This window comes from Coregonus lavaretus (genome assembly GCF_964263955.1).
Source record: "Coregonus lavaretus genome assembly, contig: HAP1_SCAFFOLD_725, whole genome shotgun sequence".
NCBI lineage: Eukaryota > Metazoa > Chordata > Actinopteri > Salmoniformes > Salmonidae > Coregonus > Coregonus lavaretus.
The window spans coordinates 71230-82992 of NW_028162863.1; the positions used below are offsets into that span (position 1 = coordinate 71230).

An 11763-nucleotide genomic window follows, 5' to 3' on the forward strand; every position below is an offset into this window, starting at 1 on the left:
TCTTAGTCATATTCTTCACAGCAGTCAACACTCACATTTTCTAAGTCCAGGTTTCATCGTGTTCTCTCCACCATGTTCCACACTGTAGCGGTAAGCAGAAGAACAGACAGTCATTGAGGGATACACCTGAACTCACACACACACAGACACACACACACACACACACACACACACACACACACACACACACACACACACACACACACACACACACACACACACACACAGTCAGCATATAACTTTGTCCAAGTGTGTGTGTGTGTGTGTGTGTGTGTGTCCAGTGTTTGTATCCTGTGTGTGTCCTTTTTGTGTGTGTGTCCTTTTTGTGTGTGTATTTGTCCAGTGTGTGTGTGTGTGTACAGTGTAAGTGTGTGTGGGGCCAGTGTGTGTGTGTGTCCAGTGTGTTTGTGTCCAGTGTGTGTGTGATCGTGTGTCCAGAGTGCGTGTGTGTCAAGTGTGTGTATGTGTCTAGTGTGGGTGTGTGTGTCCAGTGTGTGTGTGCGTGTGTCCAGTGTGTGTGTGTCCAGTGTATGTGTGTGTGTGTCCAGTGTGTGTGTGTGTGTGTGTCCAGTGTGTGTGTGTCCAGTGTGAGTGTGTGTGTGTGTCCAGTGTGTGTGTGTCCAGTGTATGTGTGTGTGTGTCCAGTGTATGTGTGTGTGTGTCCAGTGTGTATGTGTGTGTCCAGTGTGTGTGTGTGTGTGTGTGTGTGTGTGTGTGTGTCCAGTGTGTGTGTGTGTCCAGTGTGTGTGTGTGTCCAGTGTATGTGTGTGTGTGTGTGTGTGTGTGTGTGTGTCCATCGTGTGTGTGTTTGTCCAGTATGTGTGTGTGTCTAGCGTGTGTATGTATGGATCCAGTGTGTGTGTGTGTGTGTGTGTCCTGTGTGTGTGTGTGTCCAGTGTGTGTGTGTGTCCAGTGTATGTGTGTGTGTGTGTGTGTGTGTGTGTGTCCAGCGTGTGTGTGTTTGTCCAGTATGTGTGTGTGTCTAGCGTGTGTATGTATGGATCCAGTGTGTGTGTGTGTGTGTGTGTGTGTCCTGTATGAGTGTGTTTGTTTCCTTTTTGTGTGTGTGTGTGTGTCCAGTCTGTGTCTGTGTGTGTCCAGTGTGTGTGTGTTTGTCCAGTGTGTTTGTTTGTGTGTGTATGTGTGTCTAGTGTGTGTATGTATGGATCCAGTGTGTGTGTGTGTGTGTGTGTGTGTGTGTGTCCTGTGTGAGTGTGTGGGTGTTTCCTTTTTGTGTGTGTGTGTCCAGTCTGTGACTGTGTGTGTGTGTTTGTCCAGTGTGTTTTTTTTCCAGTTTGTGTGTGTGTGGGTGGGTGAGTGTGTGTGTGTGTGTGTCCAGTGTGTGTGTGTGTGTGTGTGTGTGTGTGTCCAGTGCGTGTGTGTGTGTGTGTCCAGTATGTTTGTGTGTGTCCAGTGTGTGTGTGTGTGTGTGTGTGTCCAGTGTGAGTGTGTTTGTGAGTCTCCAGTGTGAGTGTGTGTGTGTCCAGTGTGTGTCAAGGATGTGTGTGTGTTAGTGTGTGTGTGTGTGTGTGTGTGTCCAGTGTGTGTGTGTGTGTCCATTGTGTGTGTGTGTCTGTGTGTGTCCAGTTTGAGTGTGTGTGTGTCCAGTGTGAGTGTGTGTGTGTGTTTGTCCAGTGTGTGTGTGTGTGTGTGTCCAGTGTGAATGTGTGTGTGTGTGTGTGTGTGTGTCCAGTGTGTGTGTGTCTGTGTCCGTTGTTTGTATGTGTCCAGTGTGTGTGTGTCCAGTATGTGTGTCCAGTGTGTGTGTGTGTGTGTGTGTGTGTGTGTGCCCAGTGTGTGTGTCCAGTGTGTGTGTGTTTCCAGTATGTGTGTGTATGTGTCCAGTGTGTGTGTGTGTGTCCAGTGTTTGTGTGTGTGTGTGTGTGTGTCCAGTGTGTGTGTGTGGGTCCAGCGTGTGTGTGTGTGTCTAGTGTGTTTTATCCAATGTGTGTGTGTGTGTGTGTGTCCAGTGTGTTTTTCTTCCCAATTTTGTGGGTGTCCAGTGTGAATGAGTGAGTTCCCAATTTTGTGTGTGTGTGTGGGTGGATCCAGTGTGTTAGTGTTTGTTGGTTCAGTTTGTGTGAGTATGTGTGTGTCCAGTGTGTTTGTGTCCATTTGTGAGTGTGTGTGTGTGTGTGTGTGTGTGTCTGTGTGTCTGTCCAGTGTGTATGTGTTTCCTTTTGTGTGTGTGTGGGGCCACTGTGTGTGTGTGTGTGTGTGTGTGAGACCAGTGTGTGTGTGTCTGTGTCCTTTGTGTGTATGTGTCCAGTGTGTTTGTCCAGTGTGTGTGTATTTCCAGTCTGTGTGTGTCCAGTGTGTTTGTGTTCATTGTGTGCACTTGCATGTGTGTCCAGTGTGTATGTGTGTCCAGTGTATGTGCGTGTGTGATACACTGATACACGTGCACACACACACACACACACACACACACAGTCTTTATATAACTTAGTCCAAGTGGTGGTCAGAATGTTTGTCTTAACTAGCCTGATAACTCCAACATGTCTGATATGAACATTGACATAAACCCTCTACATACTTGAGTTTCTCCAGTCTGCAGTGTGGATCCTCCAGTCCAGCAGAGAGCAGTCTGACTCCTGAGTCTCCTGGGTGATTGTAGCTCAGGTCCAGCTCTCTCAGGTGTGAGGGGTTTGTCTTCAGAGCTGAGACCAGAGAAGCACAGCCTTCCTCTGTGACTAGACAGCCTGACAGCCTGCAAAGAGTCAAATCATATTAAAATCACACTGCATATATATATATATATATATATATATATATATATATATATTATTGTTTTATTTTTTTATTTTTTTGGGGGGGGTGGAATGGATCAGCTTAATTTTGCAGATAGATCGTATCTTCTATCAATGTAATTGTCTGCATCACTTCCAATCCCGCATGTTTTTTTTATATATATACTCCCCTTTATTACTTTTCAACCCCACCATCCTTTCCCTACTTGGGGTAAATTAGTGAACAACAATGCCCAGGCCTCTACTTCCGGTCTATACTTACTATCTACACCTCATGGACAGAGTTAATTTTACAATAATTCTATTATAGATATATATATATATATATATATATATATATATATATATATATATATATATATATATATATATATACATACATATATATACAGTGGGGAGAACAAGTATTTGATACACTGCCGATTTTGCAGGTTTTCCTACCTACAAAGCATGTAGAGGTCTGTAATTTTTATCATAGGTACACTTCAACTGTGAGAGACGGAATCTAAAACAAAAATCCACATTGTATGATTTTTAAGTAATTAATATGCATTTTATTGCATGACATAAGTATTTGATACATCAGAAAAGCAGAACTTAATATTTGGTACAGAAACCTTTGTTTGCAATTACAGAGATCATACGTTTCCTGTAGGTCTTGACCAGTTTGCACACACTGCAGCAGGGATTTTGGCCCACTCCTCCATATAGACCTTCTCCAGATCAGGTTTCGTGGCTGTCGCTGGGCAATACAGACTTTCAGCTCCCTCTAAAGATTTTCTATCGGGTTCAGGTCTGGAGACTAGCTAGGCCACTCCAGGACCTTGAGATGTTTCTTACGGAGCCACTCCTTAGTTGCCCTGGCTGTGTGTTTCGGGTCGTTGTCATGCTGGAAGACCCAGCCACGACCCATCTTCAATGCTCTTACTGAGGGAAGGAGGTTGTTGGCCAAGATCTCGCGATACATGGCCCCATCCATCCTCCCCTCTATACGGTGCAGTCGTCCTGTCCCCTTTACAGAAAAGCATCCCCAAAGAATGATGTTTCCACCTCCATGCTTCACGGTTGGGATGGTGTTCTTGGGTTTGTAATTTTGGGTAGAGCAGACATTTGCATATGTTTTTGTTAGCTGCATGTGCGACATAACTCCACCAGTCCTACCGATGATATCATTTACGAAGATTATACCTTTTTTAAACATTCTGTCAAAAAATAAAGGTTTTTTGTCAATTAGTATATTTGAATTTAACCACAATATTTGTTGCATTATTTGTTCTGTCGTTTCTGGAGGATTAAATTGAAATTGCAACCAACTTTCTATGGCTTGTTTTAGAAATAGTGATATTTGGGAGATTATTTCCTTTTCAAATAACTGAAAGTGAGAGGTTGTAATCTGAATAATGGGAAAAAGGCCTTTCTTGAACATTGGGTGAGACAATCTTACTAATTTGCTTGAGAACCAGTTCGGATTTAAGTATAACTTTTGTATGACTGAAGCTTTTAGTGATAGGTCTAATGCTTTAATATTTAATAATTTCTGTCCTCCGAATTCATATTCATTATATAAATATGCCCTTTTAATTTTGTCTGGCTTGCCGTTCCAAATAAAATTGAATATTTTTTTCTCATATAATTTAAAAAACTGTTCGCTAGGCGTAGGCAAGACCATAAGCAAATAGGTAAACTGGGATAATACTAAAGAGTTAATCAGGGTGATTTTTCCACAAATTGACAGGTATTTTCCTTTCCATGGTAGTAAGATCTTATCTATTTTTGCTAACTTTCTATTAAAATGTATTGAAGTGAGATCATTTATTTCCTTTGGGATATGTATTCCGAGTATATCCACATCACCATCAGACCATTTTATTGGTAAACTACATGGTAATGTAAAAATTGTATTTTTTAGTGATCCAATACGTAATATAGTACATTTGTCATAATTTGGTTGTAATCCAGAGAGGTTAGAAAATGTATCTAAATCCTCTATGAGGCTGTGGAGGGATTCTAGTTGTGGATTTAAAAGAAAACATGAATCATCAGCGTACAATGACACCTTTGTTTTTAAGCCCTGTATTTCTAATCCTCTGATATTATTATTGGATCTGATTTTAATAGCTAACATCTCGATGGCCACAATAAATAGATATGCCGATAGTGGACAACCTTGTTTCACTCCTCTTGACAGTTTAAAACTTTCTGAGAAATAGCCATTATTTACTATTTTACACCTAGGGTTACTATACATGATTTTGACCCATTTTATAAGAGATTCTCCAACATTGAAATGCTCCAGGCATTTATATATAAACCCCAGTCGAACTTTATCAAATGCCTTTTCGAAGTCTGCTATGAATAGCAGGCCTGGTTTCCCATATTTTCCATAGTGTTCTATTGTTTCCAATACTTGCCTTATATTATCTCCAATGTATCTTCCATGTAAAAAGCCTGTCTGATTAAAATGAATAATATCCGACAATACCTTTTTAATTCTATGCGCTATACATTTTGGTAGGATTTTTGCATCACAACACTGAAGTGTAAGGGGCCTCCAATTTTGTAAATGGACTGGATCTTTATATTTTCCACTTGTATCCTGTTTCAGTAATAATGAGATCAGACCTTCTTCTTGAGTGTCAGATAATCTACCATTTACATAGGAGTGGTTAAAACATGCTAATAATGGTCCTCTTATTATATCAAAAAAGGTTTTCCCGGACTTAAAGTCTTTAATTGCATCCAGAAGTTCCTCCTGCTAACCACTGCTATTCTTTGGTGGTGAAAATAGTGGCAGTATATTTTTTCAAAATGTTCAGATATATCAGTGTCCTGAAACCTGCCATATCTATTCATTAATGAATGTATCATTATTAGAAATTACTAATTATCAAAGTATTGCTTGTAGATAAAAAAAATGCATATTACAAATATTTGAGTACTGACCAGACCAGTTTAAAAAGCAGTATCAGTATATCAATAACAGGTTTCTAAACACTACTAAATCAATCCTGATGATGACATGATTAAGAAAAATAATGACTGAATCATGAATAATAATGAATGAGAAAGTTATAGAGGCTACAACAAAACATGCTAACCTCTCACCATTACCAATAACAGAGGGGGTATGATCCTTGTGCCTCTGTAACTTTCTCATTCATCATCATTCATGATTCATTCATGATTATTCATAATCATGGTAGCATCCACATGAATGTAGAAGTTTTCACAAACATATTCTATTCTTACTGACAATACAAGTGAAGTGACTCCAAAATGACAGGACATTATTCACCATTCAGTTTCTATTGGGAAAAACATAATCTATAACAAAACCAAGACAAACTGCAAATGTATTCAACAAGTTTGTAGAATCACAAGCTTGATGTAATCACTGCAGGTAAGGAATATGGGACCAAATACTAAACTTTTGACTACTTTAATACAATATAAGTGAATATGTCCAAATTATTAAGACTTTTTCAAATGGGAGAACTAGATACGTAAAGTGCTTCATTTCATTTTTAAACAGTAACACAGACATGTATGAAAATACTCTCAAATAAAAGGTGACATTCTGTACTGTCACCTAATATGAAACATTCTATCTCAAATCCAAAATGCTGGAGCATAGAACCAAATGTAAAACTGTAAGCTTCACTGTCCAAACACATATGGTGTGGACTGTGTGCCTGGTAAACACATGTGGATCTGTTTAACAGTTATCACTTGTTGACCATCTACAGGAATACTGACCTCAGAGTCTCCAGTTTACAGTGGGGATTCCCCAGTCCAGCAGAGAGCAGCTTCACTCCTGAATCCTTCAGGTCGTTGTTACTCAGATCCAGCTCTCTCAGGTGTGAGGGGTTTGACTTCAGAGCTGAGGCCAGAAAAGCACAGCCTTCCTCTGTGACTAGACAGCCTGACAGCCTGCAAAAGTACAATCATATTAAAATCACACTGCTATTCTTTGGTGTGAAAATATATTCTTTCAACAATTTCAGATACATCAGAGTCCTGAAACCTGCCATATCTATTCATATATGTATATATACACACTACTACCAGTCAAAAGTTTGAACACACCTACACATTCAAGGGTTTTTCTTTATTTTTACTATTGTAGAATAATAGTGAAGACATCAAAACTATGAAATAACACATATGGAATCATGTAGTAACCAAAAAAGTGTTAAATTAATCCAAATATAGTTTATATTTGAGATTCTTCAAACAGCCACCCTTTGCCTTGATGACAGCATTGCACACTCTTGGCATTCTCTCAACCAGCTTCATGAGGTAGTCACCTGGAATGCATTTCAATTAACCGGTGTGCCTTCTTAAAAGTTAATTTGTTGAATTTATTTCCTTCTTAATGTGTCTGAGCCAATCAGTTGTGTTGTGACAAGGTAGGGGGGTATACAGAAGATAGCCCTATTTGGTAAAAGACCAAGTCCATATTATGGCAAGAACAGCTCAAATAAGCAAAGAGAAATGACAGTCCATCATTACTTTAAGACATGACGGCCAGTCAATACGGAACATTTCAACAACTTTGAAAGTTTCTTCAAGTGCAGTCGCAAAAAACATCAAGCGCTATGATGAAACTGGCTCTCATGAGGACCGCCACAGGAATGGAAGACCCAAAGTTACCTCTACTGCAGAGGATACGTTCATCAGAGTTACCAGCCTCAGAAATTGCAGCCCAAATAATAATAATAATAATAATATGCCATTTTGCAGACTCTTTTATCCAAACCGACTTACAGTCATGTGTGCATACATTTTTACATATGGGTGGTCCCTGGGATCGAACCCACTACCCTGGCGTTACAAGCGCCATGCTCTACCAATTGAGCTACACTTCACAGAGTTCAAGTAACAGACACATATAACAGACACACATTTTATTTTCCACATGCGCCGAATACAACAGGTGTAGACTTTACAGTGGAATGCTTACTTACAAGCCCTTAACCACCAATGCATTTTTTCTTTTAAAAAGAGTAACATTTAAAAAACAAAAAAAAACATGTCAAGTAAAAAAAATTAAAAGAGCAAATAATTAAAGAGCAGCAGTAAAATAAAATAACAGAAGGGAGGCTATATACAGGGGGGTACCGGTGCAGAGTCAATGTGCTGGGGCACCGGCTAGTTGAGGTAATTGAGGTAATATGTACATGTGGGTAGAGTTAAAGTGAGTATGCATAAATAATAAACAGAGTAGCAGCAGTGTAAGAGAGGGGGGTGGGGGTGGGGGTGGGGTAGCTGCCATCAAGGCAAAGGGTGGCTATTTGAAGAATCTCAAATATAAAATATATTTTCATTTGTTTAACACTTTTTTGGTTACTACATTATTCCATATATGTTATTCCATAGTTTTGATGTCTTCACTGTTATTCTACAATGGAAAAAATAAAGACAAACCCTTGAATGAGTAGGTGTGTCCAAACTTTTGACTGGTACTGTATATACATGAATTAATGTATCATTATTAACAGTAGATAACATGTTTCTAAACACTACTAAATTAATAATTGTGTGTGTGTGTGTGTGTGTGTGTCCAATGAGTGTGTGTTCATTGAGTGATACAGGAATACTGACCTCAGAGTCTCCAGTTTACAGTGGGGATTCCCCAGTCCAGCAGAGAGCAGCTTCACTCCTGAATCCCTCAGGTCATTGTTACTCAGATCCAGCTCTCTCAGGTGTGAGGGGTTTGACTTCAGAGCTGAGACCAGAGAAGCACATCCTTCCTCTGTGAATAGACAGCCTGACAGCCTGTAAAGAGTCAAATCATATTAAAACCACACTGCTATTCTTTGGTGTTGAGTAATTTTTTTTCTGTGAGTAGATAACATGTTTCTAAACACTACTGAATGAATCCTAATGATGCCATGATTGAGAAAGATCATGAATGAATCATGAATAATAATGAGTGAGAAAGTTACAGAGGCTACAACAAAACATGCTAACCTCTCACCATTAACATCAAATAAAAGTTGACATTCTATAATGAAACATTCAATCTGAAATCCAAATTGCTGGAGCATAGCACCAAATTTAAAACTGTAAGCTTCACTGTCCAAACACATATGGTGTGGACTATGTGTGCCTGGTAAACACATGTGGATCTGGTGAACAGTTATCACTTGTTGACCAACTACAGGAATACTGACCTCAGAGTCTCCAGTTTACAGTGGGGATTCCCCAGTCCAGCAGAGAGCAGCTTCACTCCTGTATCCTTCATGACATTGTTACTCAGGTCCAGCTCTCTCAGGTGTGAGGGGTTTGACTTCAGAGCTGAGACCAGAGAAGCACAGCCGTCCTCTGTGAGTCCACAGAATGACAGCCTGCAAAGAGATCATCATGATTTCACAAAAACACTGTTAATTTAACACCGGTAGTGTAGAAGGACAATGGCAGATGCATTTGGTTTATTCTCTTAAACAACATATAGATTCATCTTCCGTCTCCTAGAATTGTATGGTCATATTGTTAGACTAATGTGAACACCAATGCATTGATTCAATATGTTTTTCAATAATACATATATTTCTCTAAACTGAATATTTCTTCCTGATGATTAGTACTTAAATGTCATTTTATGTACTCACAGAGCAGCTCTGGAGGCTTTGACCACTGGCAGCAGCCTCAGAAGACCTTCCTCTGATCTGGAGTATTTATTTGGGTCAAACACATCCAGCTCCTTTTCTGAAGTCAGCAACACAAAGACCAGAGCTGACCACTGTGCAGGTGACAGTTCTTCTTCTGAGAGACTTCCTGATCTCAGGTAGCTTTGGATCTCCTCCACTAGAGAATGGTCATTCAGTTCATTCAGACAGTGGAACAGATTGATGCACCTCTCTGGAGAGGGATTCTTCCTGATCTTCTTCTTGATGTACTTGACTGTTTCTTCATGGCTCTGTGAGCTGCTTCTTGTCTTTGTCAGTAGACCTTGTAAGTGCTTCTGATTGGACTCCAGTGAGAGGCCCAGAAGGAAGCGAAGGAAAAGGTCCAGATTTCCTGTCTCACTTTGTAAGGCTTTATCCACAGCACTCTTGTACAAAGTAACTTTACGCTTGTGTCTGATCCTCACAGAAAAGTTGCTGGACGTTGATTGAGGTTTGGCCATTAGATTCTCATTGTTGTTGATGAATGAGAGGAACACATATACAGCAGCCAGAAACTCCTGAATGCTCAGATGCACGAAGCAGTACACCTTGTCCTGGTACAGCCCACATTCCTCTTTAAAGAGCTGTGTGCACAATCCTGAGTACACTGAGGCTTCATTGACATCAATGCCAGCCTCTTTCAGCTCTTCTTCATAGAAAATCAGATTGCCCTTCACAAGCTGTTGAAAAGCCAGTTTTCCCAGTGACAGAATGATTTCTTTATTCCAGAGTGGACCTGTCTCTTCTTTCCCAAGATACTTTTCATTCTTCTGTTTGGCATGAAACACTACAAGGTGTATGAACATCTCAGTCAGAGTCTTGGGCATCTCTTCTGTCTTGTCTGTACTCAACATGTGTTCAAGGACTGTTGCAGAAATCCAACAGAAGACTGGAATGTGGCACATGATGTGGAGGCTCCTTGATGTCTTTATGTGTGAGATGATTCTGCTGGCCAGGTCCTCATCGCTGAATCTCTTCCTGAAGTACTCCTCCTTCTGTGGGTCATTGAACCCTCGTACCTCTGTCACCTGGTCAACACACACTGAAGGGATCTGATTGGCTGCTGCAGGTCGGGTAGTTATCCAGAGGAGAGCAGAGGGAAGCAGATTTCCCTTGATGAGATTTGTCAGCAGAACATCCACTGAGGTTGACTCTGTGACGTCACAACAGATCTTGTTCTTCTGGAAGTCTAGGGGCAGTCGGCATTCATCCAGACCATCAAAGATGAACAGAACTTTGTACTTGTCGTAGTTGGAGATTCTTGATTCTTTGGTTTCCATTGAGAAGTGATTGAGAAGTTCAATCAAAGTGTTTTTTTCCTTTTTCATCAAATTCAGCTCCCGGAAAGGGAATGAAAATACAAATTGGAGATCCTGATTTGCATTTCCTTCAGCCCAGTCCAGAATGAACTTCTGCACAGAGACTGTTTTTCCAATGCCAGCGACTCCCTTTGTCAGCACAGTTCTGATACGTTTGTCTTGTCCAGTTAAGGGTTTGAAGATGTCGTTACATTTGATTGCAGTCTCTGGTCTTGCTTGTTTCCTGGTTATTGTCTCAATCTGTCTCAGCTCATGTTCATTACTGACCTCTCCTGTTCCACCCTCTGTGATGTAGAGCTCTGTGTAGATCTTATTGAGAAGTGTTGGGTTTCCTTGTTTAGCGATCCCCTCAAATACACATTGAAACTTCTTCTTTAGATTAGATTTGAGTTCACGTTGGCAAATCACAGCAAGCTCATCTGAATGAAGAAATAACACAGAGGATATTAATATTACGTCTGTTTTAATGCCTACAGTATTCTAGGACTGTTATAAAATTTTAAATTATAATAATTGCTTCGCTCAACTGACTGTATAAATGTGTAAATGTTTTCATAATGCATTACAGACTGGAGTGACTGATTATATTATTATTGGTATTCTCTCTCTCTCTCTCTCTCTCTCTCTCTCTCTCTCTCTCTGATGAGGTCACTAGGTGTTGTGTTAAGGCTGCTACAATATCATTGAGTTACACAACTACTTTAGCTGTACTTTAGCTACAGCTTTTAAATGTTCTAAAACAGCATTCAACATGAGGCAGACAGCTCTTACTTTTCTCCAGTGTGTCAGCAAGCTCCTTCTGGTTCATTTTCCTCAGGACGTGCAGTGTGATCTTCAGAGCCCCCTCTCTGGCACTGCTCTCCTGCTTCTCATCTGTTTGATGACTCTGGGAAGACTGACCACTGAGAATCTCTGACTCTGATCTCTCTTGTTGGTTTCTGTGGACAAAAGATGAGATTACATCTCCTCATCCAGGGAGTACACACACACACACACACATAGACACACACACACACACACACA

The 11763-nt window shown here is 40.3% G+C and overlaps 1 protein-coding gene and 2 long non-coding RNA genes across 3 annotated transcripts in view; all 3 read right to left on the minus strand.

The window, feature by feature from the left end:
- Window positions 1-27: 27 nt before the first annotated feature.
- On the minus strand, window positions 28-6629 carry LOC311118764. Its single transcript, XR_014611853.1, has 3 exons — window positions 6507-6629; window positions 2537-2710; window positions 28-82 (listed from the first exon to the last, which is right to left on the minus strand). It is a non-coding gene; the product is annotated as an uncharacterized lncRNA (long non-coding RNA).
- A 1843-nt stretch (window positions 6630-8472) lies between these two features.
- LOC311118759 (NLR family CARD domain-containing protein 3-like) lies at window positions 8473-10844 on the minus strand (the record flags this gene model as incomplete). The annotated part of the gene is made up of 3 exons (XM_084193541.1): window positions 9365-10844; window positions 8946-9100; window positions 8473-8528 (listed from the first exon to the last, which is right to left on the minus strand). Exons 1-3 carry the CDS (start codon window positions 10747-10749, stop codon window positions 8473-8475), a joined length of 1596 nt encoding a protein of 531 aa, XP_084049667.1. The 5' UTR covers window positions 10750-10844.
- Window positions 10845-11522: 678 nt separating this feature from the next.
- Window positions 11523-11763, minus strand: part of LOC311118765 — a 68957-nt gene continuing 68716 nt past the window's right edge. The window contains exon 3 of the long non-coding RNA XR_014611854.1: window positions 11523-11678. This is a non-coding gene — a long non-coding RNA (uncharacterized lncRNA). The remainder of the gene's footprint in view (window positions 11679-11763) is intronic.